This window comes from Poromitra crassiceps (assembly GCF_964638095.1).
Source record: "Poromitra crassiceps genome assembly, chromosome: 4".
Taxonomy (NCBI): domain Eukaryota; kingdom Metazoa; phylum Chordata; class Actinopteri; order Beryciformes; family Melamphaidae; genus Poromitra; species Poromitra crassiceps.
The window spans coordinates 27,050,551-27,068,592 of record NC_139626.1 but is presented as its reverse complement, the minus strand read 5'-3'; the positions used below and the strand labels follow the sequence as shown (position 1 = coordinate 27,068,592).

At 42.2% G+C, this 18,042-nt stretch overlaps 1 protein-coding gene across 1 annotated transcript; it reads right to left on the bottom strand.

Moving 5' to 3' along the window:
* Positions 1 to 5,283: 5,283 nt before the first annotated feature.
* rsl1d1 (ribosomal L1 domain containing 1) lies at positions 5,284 to 16,357 on the bottom strand. The gene is made up of 9 exons (XM_083636197.1): positions 16,250 to 16,357; positions 13,755 to 13,894; positions 13,464 to 13,602; positions 12,631 to 12,779; positions 11,317 to 11,418; positions 10,900 to 10,993; positions 7,793 to 7,903; positions 7,551 to 7,697; positions 5,284 to 5,601 (listed from the first exon to the last, which is right to left on the bottom strand). Exons 1-9 carry the CDS (start codon positions 16,289 to 16,291, stop codon positions 5,458 to 5,460), a joined length of 1,068 nt encoding a protein of 355 aa, XP_083492323.1. The 5' UTR covers positions 16,292 to 16,357; the 3' UTR covers positions 5,284 to 5,457.
* Positions 16,358 to 18,042: the final 1,685 nt, after the last annotated feature.

The following is an 18,042-nucleotide window of genomic DNA, read 5'->3' as shown; positions in this document are numbered from 1 at the left end:
CCCTGCAGATATGACAGCATGGACACAGCACAACATCTAATGCCCTGCAGATATGACAGCATGCACACAACACAACATCTAATGCCCTGCAGATATGACAGCATGCACACAGCACAACATGTCACTGTTGGCTGGTGAAAACCTGCAAGCTCCAGAATGCACGTCGCCCAGGCATTTTTGAGTTGATCTGACAGGTTTTCATAAGGGTGGTAGACTTTTCTCAACCCAGAGGAGTATTTATTCAAGTTAATATATGACAAGCACCAAACTTGGAATTAAAAGGTTTTCATTTGACAATATTTTATTGGCTATATAAAGAGCAGTTGTGGAACAGTGAGAACGCTCAGCTCTTCAAACTTTTCAGATTGTAACTTCAAAAATAAAACGACACAACTCTAAAACTTCTGTTACATGCATTTTATCTACTGGATTTATTATTGGAATAAACATCAAGACTGTAGACACATTTTTCTTTTATCACCAAGATTAAAAATATGTATAAAATTGTATGAGACACATTTTGAAGGTTCAGTGCAGGTCTGTCTTATATTACTCGCTCAAGGCCAAATAAATACTGTTTGAAGGAAGGCTGTAAGAATTTTCTCCCTTTGCTTTATACAGTTTTTTCTTTGCAGTCTTTATTCCCCGATGGTGACTAGGAGTGGTCACAGTGAAATAAAAACTTCACACATTAGCCAACATGAACACAAGATGTATACGAGTAGTATTCAGATGTGCCTGCACGCACCCACCACCCCTGTTTTTTTTATATTGTTGGAGATGCAAATAGTGTCCAGAAGTAACAAACATCCCCATGTTTCATATTTTCAAGAAAGTAAAACGGACAACAGATGAACAAGAACACCCCCCCCCCTATCAGAGTAACAATACCTTGTCTCATCTGCTCATTATAGCTTTACAGATTGACATTAGGTATCAGAGGCGAGAGCAGAAGGTTTGGGTTTCCTCCTGAATGGAAAACTTCATTTATTACTACTTATTATTACTATATTGTTCTGTATTGTTACTGCAGAAAAATTCAGCTCAACCAGCAGCTCTGCAGCTTCACCTGTTGCGGTGCTCAACATCACACATGTGCATTTTGACCAACAGTGTAACTGTACACTTTCTCTCCTGTGTGGCCTCTCATGTGTGTGTTCAGAACTTGTGTGTGTATGTGTGTGTGTGTGTGTGGCCTCTCATGTGTCTGTTCAGAACGTGTGTGTGTGTGGCCTCTCATGTGTCTGTTCAGAACGTGTGTGTGTGTGGCCTCTCATGTGTCTGTTCAGAACGTGTGTGTGTATGTGTGTGTGTGTGTGTGTGGCCTCTCATGTGTGTGTTCAGAACTTGTGTGTGTGTGTGTGTGGCCTCTCATGTGTCTGTTCAGAACTTGTGTGTGTATGTGTGTGTGTGTGTGTGGCCTCTCATGTGTGTTCAGAACGTGTGTGTGTGTGTGTGTGTGTGTGTGTGTGGCCTCTCATGTGTGTGTTCAGAACTTGTGTGTGTATGTGTGTGTGTGTGTGGCCTCTCATGTGTCTGTTCAGAACTTGCAATCCAGCTTCACAGCCGACCCAACACCGTAAAAAAGCTCACAGGCGAGCAGCAAATAACAATCATGACAGACACAACATGACAGTATGACATGAGTCATGACATAACAAAAAACATAGCATACCATAAACATGTCAGAGATACATGGGAACATGAACAAGAAATAAAGAATATACATGTTTATAAAAGGAGCCAAACCTGTTGGGCACAGACAGGATACAAACCACCTGTAGTGTGCTCATACAAGCTGAGAGCAAGGAAAGGCATTCATTTAAACGTGACTGTCTGGTCTGTGAACTCTTATCAGCAAAACATTACAACAAACTGGCCAACTAAATGGTTTTTGTCCTGTGAGGATTCTCATGTGTATCTTTAAATATCGCTCATCAGCTAAACCAGGCATGTCCAAAGTCCGGCCCGGGGGCCAATTGTGGCCCACGGACTCATTTTAACTGGCCCGCAGCTTGTCTCTCAAAATATATGTGGCCCTCCACACAGTATTATTTAAGCAAGTTGATTTTGCTTTTTCCCCCCATTCACCTTACAATGACAGCACTATCATACGGTTTTTGTAGAGACTAGCACCAAGTAGGAACAGCACAGGCAGAACTCGTGTTTTCAGACAGTAAACAAAATCCTTAAGAGTACAATTGTATTGTATGTGATTTTTTTTTAAATAACTCCTATGATACGAGAAGCAGCTGGCCCCCCAGGTATTTTCACATGATCTAATTTGGCCCCGATTCAAAAATAGAATAGAATAGTATTGAATAAATAGAAATAACTGGACACTTTTTTATATTCATTCTATATTATTCTATTTTAATACTTTATTACTTCTACTTTATTCACTTTCTTATTTTACTGTTTGCCATAATTGTCCTTTAAACACTGTTTACCCTATTTAACTATTGCCTTTTGTACCTACCAACCTTACTTACTGCACCTTGCCTGTAACGGAGCCCACAGAAGAATTTCACACGTGTGTATACTTGCACAACGGAGTGACAATAAAAATCCTGAATCTATACCGGCAACATGAAGACTAACATACCTCCAAAACTAAAGGACATGTTGGCGAGTTAGCCAACAGCTATAGTGTTACTAGCTCATTACTACTACAGGGATGCAAAGTAATGGAGAGTGAAAACATGGACAGATACCAGGGCAGACACAAAACCACTCAGAAACCCTCCTATTTTAGGATGAAAATGCTAGTTTGCATCCGTGCTACTACTACTACTACTAGGACTTAGAGGTACTGTCTCATGTTATGTTCAGTGTTGGGGGCAACTCATTACAAAAGTAACATATTACATGTAATATATTACTTTTAGCAGTAACTCAGTAATATCACTTATTACAATAGGATTTCAGTAATATTATACCAGTTACTTTGTCAAGTAACAAGTTACAAATTGAGTTACTTTTATTTTATTTTATCAAAGCACATTTAAGTAAAGATACAATCAATTCCTAATCAAATTGTATGTTTTTATGCAAATAACCTATACACTATAGATGACAATAACAAAGGAAAAGGTTAGCATTTAGAATTTTGGACGGTTTACTTTACACTGACTTCAAGACAGTTGAAATTATTTTTCGGGATGTTCCGGGGCGGCAATGTCATTCTGCTACTGCAGTTATTTTTTGTGAAACTAATGCAAAAGTAATGTAATAAGTAACGAGTTACTCTACAGTCAGTAATATTGTAAAGTAACATATTATTTTCAAATGAAAGTAACTAGTAATATGTAGTATATTACATTCTGAAAGTAACTTGCCCAATACTGGTTATGTTATAGTAGGTTCATGAACCAGTGCAAGTGCTATGAATTGAATCTGGAACAGAACGACGTCAGTCCGATATAACTAGTGAATTACGGTACCTCAGTATCTGCACCTGATACTGATATGCCATCTCGAGTAGATTATGCAGGTGGCTGTGACTGGTAGATTTGCTTCACTTACCAGCCAAAAAGACCATGGTAATCTACTGAGTGGCTGGTAAAATTGGAACATTCCCTAGCCATTTGGCCAGTGGGCAAAAGAGTTAATTTTGCACCCTGCATGTGTTTTCTCAGACCTCTTTTTTCAACAAAACCTTTCCCACAGACGGAACAAATAAATGGTTTTTCTCCTGTATGGACTCTCCTGTGGTTCCTGAAATATCGTTTATCAGCAAAACCTTTACCACAGACGGAGCAATTAAATGGTTTTTCTCCTGTGTGGAGTCTCATGTGTATCTTCAAGTTTGCTTTCCGACTCAATATTTTACCACAGATTGAGCATGTAAATTGTTTCTCTCCGATAGAAGATGCTTTATCACTTACATAGACGTCACTGTTCTTCAGTGAGTCTAAACCTGACTGAGGTTCTCTAGTGTCGTTCCAATCATCGCTGTCTTCAGTATCAGATTGAGAAGAGTGTGAAGTCTTGCCATCATTGGTTGGTTGTAAATGACGAGTTGGATCTAAGTTCTTGGCTGGTTCTGATACTCCACAGTCCTCCTCTCCATCAGCTTCTGTTTTCATCAGTTCAGTTGAGCTGCTGGCTAGAGGCTCCGCCTCTCTGTTCTCCTCAGTTTGGCTTTGATGAATCTGTGAGGACTGAGGTTTCTCTTCACCATCACCACTCTTCACAGGGACAGGAGTGAATGGGACCTCGATGATATCAGCCTCCTCCGGCCATTGAAGCTGCTCTCTGGTCCAGACTTCATCCTGCTCCTCTTTAATGTTTGGGGGCTCTGGGTCCTCCTGGTCCAGACTGGGGCTCCAGTCCTGCTCCTCAGGGGAATCATCTTCGATGACCAGCACCTGCTGGAGGTCTGCTCTGTGTAAGCGCACTTCAGGATTTAAAACAGCGTCCAGCAGGTGTCGTTGTCGGTCGATCTCCTGTTCAGAACGAGTAGCTTCCTCCTCGTACTCGGCTATCGTTCTTTCAAACAGCCCAAATATCTCTTCAACAGCCGCAGTTAGTCGCTGCTTCACCAACGCTAGCTTCTGGATTTTAGACAGCAGCATGCTGCTTGCAGAGTCAAAAAAAACCTGCTCGGTATCTTTAGATAGCGTCGTGTTGCTCCGCTCCGTCCGGTCTTAGCAGCTATAGCTATGCTTAAAAAGCTTTGTAGGCTACCGGGAGAAGAGTCTGACTGAAAGAAGAGTTAAGGGCGCGAGTAATCTGTGTGGTCTTCTGCTGATTCGTCAAAGATGTAAACTAGACTTTAGAAAAGAAAACAACGGAAAGCTACCCTCTGCTCTCCGGCCACCATCTTGCACGAGGCCGCATTATTATGACGTCACTTTTTGCCAAGACCCACCCTATTCCGCCTCTGATTGGCTAGTACTCGTTGGTTCTGGGAGCGCCGCCTGATTGGCCGAACAACGTGTCCTTCCCACGGATGACCGTTCTTAATACATCCATGGGATAGACAGGAAACAGTGTGGCGAAGTGTATTCTAATCTATGTCCCATTCAACAAAGTCTGTGTGCTGCATTGGGTCAAATAAGTGTTGGTGAGTAAAAGGTCTGGTGCTCTTCAAAGATGGGGCAAACCATTGGACAATGATTAAAAATGATGGGTGGGGGGGGACTACCTTCATTGTATGGCAAATGATAATCCAATTTATTTATTATACATGAATTGCTACTGTCAATAATAAAATGTTTCATAAACATTTTGTTGGGACAAAAGACTGAATAAAGACATAAGGTAGACAATGGATAACTTCAGATCAGTTTTATAATTTGTTTCATTTGAGAAGAAAATACAAGGAAAGACTAAACAGATTGAATATATTGACCATCGTACAAAGAGGTTGGTCTTGTGCACCACTGTATCAAAAGTCCATGTTGTGAAGTTCTGTGCAGGGCGAGCAGGGTACTGAAGAGAAGCTCCACTCAATCATTTGGATTTAAGCACTTTTCGTTTCAGTTTCTGAGAGGGAGTCTTGCCAGCCATCTTCTTGGTCCGTTTGTCCTGGGCCTTTTTCCCTTTCTTCTGCACAGCAGGTTTGGGGACTTTCTCCAGCTGCTTCTTTTTGAATGGCTTTAATAAAATAAAATAAAATAAAAAATAATAAAAAAGGAAGAAGAAAACAAAGCATTGTCAGTCCACTTATATAAAGACACATAACTGTTTGAAATGGTTTAACATATACATCTAAATTGTAATCAAATTGATTTGAAATGTATTTCAAATTTGCCGGAGGATAAGACCCTTGAGATGCAGCATCTTGTTTACGAGGGGGTCCTCAAACACAAAACATAACATTTGATTTTAGCAATACAAAATTAACAATCAACAAAAACAATTAAATACACACAAATACTCTCTTACAACATCAATACAAATGGGGTTTTCCCCACATAGTTTTTTTTTACACCCCAGGCCTTATTTCCAGCTTAAAATATTATGTTTTACTCACCCAAATAACTTTGGTTTCAGATTCGGATGCCCACAGAAGATATTGAGCTCGGAGTAGCATCCTCAAACAGGCTATAATGGGCGCAAACGGGGCAAGCTGCATGCGCTCTGTAAATCACACATTTTCTGTCACATCGCGGTTCATTATGGTTGTTATATAATTATGAGAACATGAAATAGCGATCTAACTAACCTCCTGTGCTGCCGAGTGCCGACAGCCTGCTCTGTTTGCTGTCCGAGTGTCCATCACATAGATAACACCTCCCGCTTTATCTCCCGCTGCTGTTTGTTGTTGTCGATATGTGGTCTTATTCCACACAAGCGGCAATTGAATTTAATCGTCCATAATCTTGACATCAGATCATATCTATATGCCAAGCTAGGCTGCTAAGCTAACAACAACAACACAACAGAGAACGAGTCAACTCTGACCTGCCCCGGATGGGCTTCAGAAGAAGCAGTGAGAAGCGCTTCTGTTTGGTTACAGAAGAAGAAGATAAACCACAGAAGAAGAACGTAAGCCCATCCGGGGCAGGTCAGAGTTGACTCGTTCTCTGTTGTGTTGTTAGCTTAGCAGCCTAGCTTGGCATATAGATATGATCTGATGTCAAGATTATGGACGATTCAATTGCCGCTCATGTGGAATAAGACCACATATCGACAACAACAAAAAGCAGCGGGAGATAAAGCGGGAGGTGTTATCTATGTGATGGACACTCGGACAGCAAACAGAGCAGGCTGTCGGCACTCGGCAGCACAGGAGGTTAGTTAGATCGCTATTTCATGTTCTCATAATTATATAACAACCATAATGAACCACGATGTGACAGAAAATGTGTGATTTACAGAGCGCATGCAGCTTGCCCCGTTTGTGCCCATTATAGCCTGTTTGAGGATGCTACTCCGAGCTCAATATCTTCTGTAGGCATCCGAATGAAACCAAATATATTTGGGTGAGTAAAACATAATATTTTAAGCTGGAAATAAGGCCTGGGGTGTAAAAAACCGGAATTCTCCTTTAAGTATAGACTATATATAGACATATAGAGAATAGAGAATAACAGAAAATCCAAAACAAGAACAACTCGATTTAAGATAAACAAACAATGAAGTCTTGAAGATATGAAAGGAAGTAATTGACCTGAACGAGTCAGGCAAATTATTCCAGTCTGATGGTGCTTTGAATTTAAAAGATCGTCTCCCAATTTGTTTAGATACTCTAGGGACAGTAAAAAATGGTTGTTGAGTATGCATGCGTAAGTGAATAAGATGATCTAATGGAACTAAAAGCTGTTTTAGGTATGGATTATAGTTCAAGTGAATGCCTTTGAAAACAAAGAGTAATCAATGAAAATGTCTCCTAGAGTGAAGTGGTTGCCAGTTAAGTGAATCACATATGAAGCAATGATGTGTGCGGTTAAGGATACCTCAGAACAAATCTACAAATATTATTAAAAACTACATTTACAGGCTGCAATCAATCAAAGCATGAGACCTCCCTAATTACTATGTTTACAAATCAGAAACACTAAAGTATTTAAATCTAGCAGGCAGCTGCATGGGGTACTGACCTCCAGTTTAGGCTTTTTGCTAGGTGTTACTATGGGAACCAGCTGTGGAATCTCCTCCTCTTCCTCCACCTTCTTTTCCTCAGGAGCGGTATCTGTCTTTGTGCTCTCCTTCTGCTCCTTCTTAACCTGTTTTCTGGCTGCAATGCGCTGCAATTCACAAACACAAAGTGGTTGTGTTTAAAGCTTGTTCCAGTCAAACAGACACATGAAAGTTTGATTACAAAGTATTTTTTCCAAAGCACCTCCTTCTGAGCACCGTCCAGCACAGTGAGGTGACTGAGTTCTGAGGTGTAAATGGGCAAAGCAACTGAGGTTTGGCTCTTTAAATGGATGAGCTTCATCACTGGTCCTTCCTGCAAATGACAATACAGGGTTAATTAAACTAAAACAAAGCCAACATGAACTTCATATTGTCTTGGTTCTATTCACCTTATGTTGCCACACCCACTTTTTCTCTTCCGTGTCGGATGCAATTGTATTTCTTCTTCTGGTTCAGCGTGCCGGCTAGCCAGTTGCATTGAACATTGATAAACTGGAAAGTACGAATGAAACTATGCTCATAGCGTTACTGCTGCGAGGATCCGATGTCTATGCCAACCACCCGGTTATAACATTAGTTACAATTAAGCACGTCGACAGTGTTTTGTCACTGCCAGCTGGGTTGACAGATACTAGCTAGTCCGTCCGGTCACAGCCAGCACTCATCACTGCTCATAAAAAATGTCCAAATATTCTGGTAAACTGGTCACATATTTGGAATGTTACGTTCTCATCCGAAAAAATATTAAAACATTATAAGTTAGTTTTTTTTGCTTGAAAACAGTTTTTTGGCAAGTCTAAAAATGATAAAGGTAGGAGTAATCTACTTCCGGGTCTAAAACAGAACCACGATTACAAAATGATGTAATGCAGAAGCCTCCTGATATGGGCAAATGATAAGGTGAATAGAGCAGTCACTGTCAACACACACACACGAGATACATTTTAAAATAGTACAAGTCCTGTCAAGCAAAAAACCGGAGCCCATATCTTACAGTGTTAAGTGCAAGGGCAAATCTTTGCTAGTTTCTAGCATTCAAAATTAGGGCCCGCCGATATTATCGGCCGATATTGGCGATTATCGATATATCGGTATCGGTAAAAAAAAAAAAAAAATATCGGCCGATTTTTTATATATATATATATATATATATATATATATAAGTTATAGACAGCATGGACAGCATGTTGTGTATATTTGATATTTTTTCTTAACTATTTGTTCTATTGTGTTTTTGTATTTCTAGTTATTTATAATTATTAAATTCCCAGTTAAGTTTACTGTTTCATTGCATTGAGTTTATTAATAAGCTGTAAAATATCCTGCCTACATCACATATTTCAATTCATGTCAACTCAATCATATCTTTGTCAAGTGTTTGATATTTGAGGGTTGCTGATGTGGTGCCTCCTCTGGTCGTTAAGGGCGCCTGTTCGGAGGGAGGGGAACTCGTTGGAATATCGTGATCCTCCCACGTGCTATGTCCTACCGGTGAAGCTTCCCCTGTCAGGTGAAAAGAAGCGGCTGGCTAACTGCCCATGTGGAAGCATGGAGCCAGTTTTCGGCTCTCCCCAGATCGGCAGAGGGTGGAGCAGCAACCAGGATAAATAAATAAAAAATTAGCGCTAATGGGGGATTAGCACTAATGGGGGATAAACATTTGATGATAAAAACAAAAATAAAATAAAATAAAAATATCGGCCGATATTATCGGTATCGGTAATTTTTTATTCCCTAAAATCGGTATCGGTATCGGTTTCAAAAATCCCATATCGGTCGGGCTCTATTCAAAATCTCCCATTATTCTTTTCATACTGCGGTTGTACTGGTCAGTTTCCAGGTGTGAATGTGAAAAGGGCATTCCTGAAAAGAGAGCATTGCGCTCAGTGAGCAATGCCCTGTATAAAAACAAAAAAAGAAAAATGCCAGGATTGGCCAACGGCAACTCCAGTCCCCAGAATTGTCAAATCAAATCATTGACACGCTTTGTCCCGCCTCTCAACCCTCTTTCATCTCAGGCAATGTTTGTTTTCAGTATGATATGTCAGCGAGCCTCGGAGAGGCGTTTCATGTGCTCTTTAAGAGATTTCATGTGTTGCTGGGTTTTGTGCTGCTCTGCTGATTAGCCACAGTGTTCCCCAGTCTATTTTGTTGACAAATAACCTTATTTTGGGCTCAAAGTCATACAAATAAGTTGGTTGGTAAAAACGAGTGATGACGTCAGACATTATAATGGTCTGATTAATGATAGACAGTAAATGGTACAATATTAGCTAGCTGTTAGCCCACTAGCTACATTTGCTAATTAAGTGTTCACCAGGCTCAAAATATGCTGAGATAACTTTGAACCAGTTCGAGTCACGCTCTTTCCATAAAGCCCATCGGCTTTGATAGTCGCAGTTTGTTGAGAATAATATTGATATTGTGGGATATAATATCACAGATATTTTGGCTTCTAAAATAACATTTTTCACAGATATGACCGCAAACAGTCCGTTTTATTGGAGACAAAGAGTTGACTGAAGAAGTGTTCTGCTTCTTTTACAACAGCACCTGCAGTCATTATGTTGCAGTGGAACAAACTATTAGGCTTCGGTTCTTATCAATGTAAGTTATTTGGCACAAATGGCGACGTGCGTTGATACAGCGCGTGTACAACATTACGTTTTCATAGAACATCAATTGGGAATGGGTATTGATAGGGATTTGTAGGTGGATTTATGATGTATGTGTAAGTTTGTGTATATACATGCATATATATGTATGTATGTATGTGTATGCATGAGCATGTGGGGAGGAGCGTGAGAGTTGGGATATGCATATAATATAGGGATGTATGAATTTGTTTATGAATGATTTGGGGGCAGGACTCGATAAGCCTAGGCTTCTTCCTGCCCCTTTTCAAACAGTTCGCCTTTTTTATGTTTGAGTTTACGTATTTTCCTTTTGATGAAGTCTATTAGACTGTTATGTTTACTGTTTTTTTTCTTCACTTTATGTATTGTTTTAACTGTTTGAAATAAATCGTTTCAATCAATCAATCAATCAACGGTGAAAAGGGGCAGGGAAAACTGACTGGAGGGGGGGGCTTTAAACCGTGTGTGTATGTGTGCATGCATGACCAGCTTTGAACCACTATCGACATCACATCACTTACAGAAGCGGTGATAGGTTCAGTCCACAACTCATTTTTGGTGGCTTTATTTGGCCCAAACAGTCACTAAAGTCGACAGACGATTCTCTGGGCTGTGAGACTCACTGCTCGCAGCTTGGTCACCACAGTTTTGTTCTCTGGGCTGTGAGACTCACCGTTCGCAGCTTGGTCACCACAGTTTTGACAGCAGCCTCGATGTTCTCCGTCACCTCGTCTGCCGTCATGCCGGAGTGGGCGACACGGGCCATGCTGCAATACAGTTCAGCACGCAGGATGACGTGACATTCAAACAAGACTTCTTCACAGCACGTGTCATTACATTTGCACAAAAACAGTACATGTACATATTTGAACTTGACATTTGTAAATTGTGTATCAAAGTTGTAGAGACACGTGGCACCAGGATTTCTGGGGTGCTATGCTAATGCTATCACATGACTATTTCATGACAACATGTACTCAAAGTTGCTTCACCCGCTTCTTTGCCTCCTCATTAACAGAATTTGGGCTGCACAATAAACCCGTTTCAGGTTCTCTTTAGAAACACAAAAGATAGTGGAGTAAAATCTCACCAGCAGCAGCCCTTGTTGGAGACCTTTAAGATGGTGCCCTGGATGACTCTCTGGATGTCTCTAGCCAGCTGTTTGCTCTGCAGGTTCACAGACAGCGGCTCCCTGGGGAACACACAGTGCACAATGCATTCACAGCTACAGAACAGCCTAACTGTCAATACCGTTATGGTCATATCCATGAGCAGTCATTGGTTAGTTTAACTGTCGAGCATAAGCTATCATTTTGGATGAACGAGGATAAATGTTATTGCAGTGTCATATGTTTGGACTAATATGACATGAATATAATATGGGCTAGAGAACGGCCCTATCCAGCGAGCCGGTCCCAGAAGCCGGCAAAACGCGCCCTGCGTCCGCTTACGCAACATTCAAGCACCAGCAATGGCCAGAGCCAATATGCCGCAGTGTTTAATTTGACATCTCCCACACGGTGCATCACACGGTGCATCACACGGTGCATCACACGGTGCATCACACGGTGCATCACACGGTGCATCACACGGTGCATCACACGGTGCATCACACGGTGCATCACACGGTGCATCACACGGTGCATCACACGGTGCATCACACGGTGCATCACACGGTGCATCACACAGTGCATCACACGGTGCATCACACGGTGCATCACACGGTGCATCACACGGTGCATCACACGGTGCATCACACGGTGCATCACACGGTGCATCACACGGTGCATCACACGGTGCATCACACGGTGCATCACACGGTGCATCACACGGTGCATGCATCACACGGTGCATCACACGGTGCATCACACGGTGCATCACACGGTGCATCACACGGTGCATCACACGGTGCATCACACGGTGCATCACACGGTGCATCCGAGGTGATGAATTGAAGATGTCATCAGTGATGTGGGCGTGGCCGAGCTGCATATGCGACCTGCAGGGCGGGCGAGGACACGCAGCGGCCGAGCCTAGTAACTACAAAAAATTCTAGCATGGTGCTCGCCTCTCAACGAGAAAAACTAATGCAAATGAGCAACTGTGCGTAGCGTACCCCCACCTTATTATAGTAGTGAGATACTGTACCCCCACCTTATTATCGTAGTGAGATACTGAAATTCTGAATTTGTTTTAGAAAAACTAAGTCAGATAGTCACAATAGACAATAGTCTGGAAACAAATATTTTTCTATACTCCCTTTCTCCATACCTACTACTATACTAAATCAAATGCCACACTGCGTAAGAACCCTGCAAGTTTTTTGCTGTGGTATGGTGGCAGTACACTTAGCACGGGTATTGAAGTTAATATCCTGGTAAAGTGTTGACAGAAGAGCTCTTACTTTTTCCTGTCATAGAAGTGTTTTCCAAGGTGGGAGGGCAGCAGGCGCCGGATGCGGTCATCAGACAGAAACATGTCGAAGTTCCCCAGCAGGCGGCGCTTGGCTTCGTACGGTTTGTATTCTGTCCTCAGCACCTTGTAGGGGATGATCTAACCCACACGGAGGGAAACATTAAGTATCTCAACTTGGAATAGACAGATGTGCGTCTGACAAGATCACTGCACGACATCTTATCAACTCAAAACCTAGTATATGGCTGGACTATGTTCTGGCCGACCAATCGTGTAACTTTCAACCCTGCTGTCTGATCGTGAAGGCAAGAAAGTGTGATCAAGACAAATTGGTGTGTGGACACAAACATCGGGGAAACTCAAAACACTCCTAATTTGGTTTAGAATCCTGACTGAGTTTCTCACAATAAAACTTAAATTTTGTGAAGTCCCAGACCTCTCTAACTTAGAAAATAACATAGCTGGCAAAGAGGAGCTGGTAATAGTGCTGGCCTCCATTTTCAACCACAGGGGGGCCCCAAGAGTTATATTGTCAGGGGTCCCTTGCCAAAACATTAGAGCCCTGACATTGGCAGCCCAGTAGTAGTGCCTAAACACTGGTAAGGCCAGCCCACCTTCAGACTTGGGTTTTTGCAAGTGAATTTTCGAAATATCTCTACCCTGTTTCACTTGAAATACGAAATATAATTTCAGATCGACTTTAAGGATGTACCAGCCACTGTGACCAGTAGATCAAAATATTTCCTCCACTGGCCGGTGACAAATAACAATGACATAGATGATTACAGTAAACATCTGCATCTTTCAGTGACAGTTTGGTACCTCTGTGATATTTTGGACACCCCTTTCCTCCAGCAGCTTCTTATAAAACCTCTGGGTCTGGTCTGAGGTCATGTGGGGCTCGTCTCTGGTGAAGAGGCAGACCTCTTCTGTGTCCGTGCGCTGGCCATGGGGCAGGGGGCTGAGGACATACAGGACAGTGACACCCTGGATAAGTACTAACATGGATTTGGTTCAGAGTGACCAGTTGAGTGTTACTGACAAATCTACATACTGACAAATCTACATGTCAGATTTGATGGCAGCTGTTCCCTCCTGTCTTGTAGGACTCACATGCGGATGGTCTGCGCCTGTTTGGGGACCTTCCACAGGGTGAAGAGCAAGCTGATTTGCTGAGTCTCGTCTAGGAACAGAGACTCACCGGTGGACTTGGTTTTCAGGAAAGCCTGCAGAGCCTGGACGGCCTTCTTCACCTGATAAACACATTCAAGTTAACGATAGAGTTAATAAACAAGAGTGAATATTCCCAACAAACTCCACGGGCCTGTCTGATTCTCAAGTGAACGAGCAATTCTAGGTAAGAAGTTGTAATTAGGCTGTCTGAAACCAGTTTGATACATAAGTTCACTGAATTTGCAACCTTTCTAGGTACCTGGTTATGGATAATTTTCAAGGAACTATAGCATGCACACTTTGGTGAGTTAGGGTATCCCATAATACCTTGCGCCCCTTCCAAAACGACGAAGAAGAATGGAGTGAGCCAGAGCGAGCCCCTAATGGCGACCCCCACAAAGCCGACCGCATCAGAAAAAAGTGAAACAACGTTGGCTAAATAACAAATGTGTCACTTTCTTTTCATTTTTATTCTAGAATAGTCAATAATGTCAGCCTTTACTTAATGTAGTGCAGTCAGATGTTTGTACAGTGTCAGGAAAGTCACTTTTGAACAATAGTAGGAAGCATTTTACCTGACGGTGTTCTGGACAGCAGCCAGCTAGTTAGGTTGCTAATATAACTAACGTTTAAACGTTAGAGAACTCGCTCCGCCCGCCCCAAAGCAGGACTACACAGCCAGGATGATAGCAGCATTGCAGACCTTCAAGTGTAAGTGCAGTTCGTTTTAACTGTGCTTTATTAAATGATAAGCTGTCATTACTTCCCATTTCATTTGTAGCGTTTGTAACATTTACGTTAGCTGGGTTTTACGCTTTTAATTTGAAGGCGGAAAGGGGAAATGGTCTGATCGTAGATTGAATTGACACTGGTCTGTCAATTCTATCAGTTCATATGTACCATTTCCCTTTTTCGCCTTCGAATTAACACGTTCACTGCCATTGACGAGATATCTCGGCTTACAGAATCCAACGGTTCACTGCCAATGACGAGATATCTCGGCTTAAATTTTTTTTTTTTTTTTTTGACGGTGGGACGTGGATCAACGCTCCCCACGTCTCCTATAAAAATATTGGAGTCAGCGAACGTGTACAACCCATTCCACGGACCCACTAAGTGGCGACAGTGCTCTCCACACTAGAAAAAGCAGAGCCAAAACTGTAGGGGAACGCGCGAGGAAACCATTCTCTACTGTAAAATGGATTGGCGAAAACGCTTTCACTTTCGCGCTGGGAGCTGGCGGTGGGGGATTCCAAAAATAGACTGGGTGGAAAACACACTTTGAAACACGCAGCATAAAGCCTAGAATCGCACAAAGCTTCATCAAAGCTCTCAAACCCAAGAAACGAGTGAGCCCTATCCACATTCGCTGCCAGGGAGGGAGGCTGCTCAAACTCGCAGCAGCAGCAGCAGCAGCAGAACACTCGCTTGTGACAAACGCTGCTGAAAGCCACCAGACACGCCCACGGAGGGAGGAGTTTGAAGGAGAGGGCGTTCAGAACTATATTGTTTAGATGTCTGATCTCTCACTGATGCCAAAAATAAATGGTTAAAGTGACTGTTCTGCCTGTTTGATTGAATTTCACAAAACTGCGATTATCTCAGCTTTCAGTCTCAGACGCTGAAACCATGCTGTACTCAACGGCTAATATCTACATAACTACTAACTCTACAAACTAACTCTTTTAGACAGAGAAAGCACACATTCTATTCGTACTTTTGTGAACTTTGTGTTCACAAAGTCCAAGCAGAAAATAATCCTCGGCTCTTGTAAAATGAGCCAGAATCCTAAAAAAAAACCCTCTGGCAGAACCTACCTACAGTAAAAAAAAAAAAAAAAAAAGGCTGGCAGTGAATGTGTTAAAAGTGTTCACGTTAGCCTGTGAATCCTCGACCTTTCTGGATTATAAAAGTAGTATAACGTTAGAGAAAACAGCCCCCAGCCATGCCGTTTTATACAAATGTATTGCCAAATGCTTTGGGATTCAACTTGATCAATCTTGGTCAGAAAAAATCTTGTATATTCAATGGAAACAGCACCAGTGTGACCTGTCGCGTGCAATGCTACCTTCACGCATGAGGACGTCTGAAACTAGTTATTTTTCATCCACCTATATTAAAATTAGTTACCTAATTAATCAAGTATCTAGTTAGGTAGCTAGGTGATATGAGCTCACTTGAGTTACAGACAGACCACACAACTTGTTGCCAATGAAATCCACGAGCTTCAGACCTTTTCCTCCGCCAGTGTGGTAACGTTAATAGCTTCGTGGCAAAAGTCAGCAAGCTAACAAGCTAACGCTAGCTAGCTTATCACTGCTTTCGTATTCGTACATCTAGTACCATTTATCACTTGCATGTCATCACAACATTTACTGACCGACTCGCTGCCTCTAAAAGGTTTCAATGTAATGTAATAAATAAGCAGTTATTACTTGTGGCTGGTCCAACAGGAGCTCTTCTGTCTTTTCAGCCATGCTGCCAGCTTCACGTGTTTACTGGAGGCACGCATGCGCATCGTGTGCTCTACGTCACACTTCTTCTTTCTTCTTCTTCTGTCATTTTATGGCGGTTGGCAAATAGCTAATGGTGCATTACCGCCACCTTATGAAATGGAGTGTGTATCTTCTCAGAATCAGAATCACTTTTATTGCCACAATATGCAAGATTGCATACGAGGAATTTGACCGTAGCAGTCTTATCAATATTCAGAGATAAAGAAAATTGGTAAAATATCTATAAGGACAATCACAACGTTGCAACTGCAGTCCAATATACAATATATACAAGAGTAGGAGTGTTCAGAAGGCATTAAATATGAATTTACAGTCCGAGTTAAATAGGCATTAAATTAAATATGAATTACAGTCTCAGCGGTGCTCTATGTAACCAAGAATGGAGTAGGAGTTCTGGTAGGAGAAGCAGCTATAATCAGTAGCTATATAAATGGGAGCTCGGGCTCTGTCTGACCCACTGTGATGTGTCCCACTGTGATGTCATAAATCCCACTGTGACATCATCAGTGATGTCATAAATCCCACTGTGACATAATCAGTGATGTCATAAATCCCAGTGATGTGTGACATCATCAGTGATGTCATAAATCTCACTGTGACATCATCAGTGACCAGTGATGTCACAAAAAAGAAGTGGGAGTCTGGCTTCAGACCCCGTCTTCAGCCATGGACAGCTGTATGTTGCCAACTCCAGGACACGTGATCCAGCATCCCTGAAGTATGCCATCAAGGAGCAGCCGGGTATCTGAGCCGCAGGGCGGGCGAGCCTAGGAATCAAGCGCGCGAGATGCCTAGTACTTTAAAGTAACAAGTGAAGTCCAGCTGCTATAGCTGTAAAGTAGTCGGGAGAAGAGTCTGCCAAACGAGACTAGCTGTAAAGTAACGTTTGAAGGGGAAGGGGGCTCATGTCAGTGGTGGGGATTCAGCAGGGGGTAGTGGGGTTTGGTAGGGTCCTTGGTAGTGGTGGGGCAGTGGTGGCCCAATGGTTAGAGAAGCGAGCTTGTGACCGGAAGGTCGTCGGTTCAATCCCTGGGACCGGCAGGATAAATCTGGGTGGGGAAAGTGAAAAGGCAGCGCTTGCCCCTCCCTCATTACCACCACTGAGGTGCCCTTGAGCAAGGCCCTTAACCCCAACTGCTCCAGTGGAGCTGATCAGTGGCCAGCAGATCAGACTGTGGTTGTACTGGTCAGCTTCCAGGTATGAATGTGTGTGAATGTGAACAGGGCACTCCTGAAAAAGAGAGCATTGCTCTCAGTGAGACTCCCCCTGTATAAATAAAGGTAAAAAAAAAGTGGGGGCTTCGGGCCTTATTGATGAGGCCGATGGCAGTTGGGAAGAAGCTGTTCTTGTGGCGAGAGGTTCTGGTCTTGACAGACCCGTCTCGTGTTCTCAATTTGATATAACTCTTGATGAATCTAATTATACAATCTTAATTAACAAAAGATCAGAAACATTACAACTAAGATGAATCCTGCATAATGGTTCCAGCACTTAGACCACTTATTTCTGTAATTGTTTTTTATTTGTACTGGCCATGAAATTAGCCTTTTAATTCTGTGAACCCTGTATGATTTTCTGTCATCATCATACAGCCTGATTGCATTTTTTTGGAACAAGAAAACAGAAAAATTGAATGGATATATGCTCTTTGCATTCTTTGTCAAGAAGCCAAAACACATTTTCTGCTTCGCTTTGATCTTTTATTTTCATC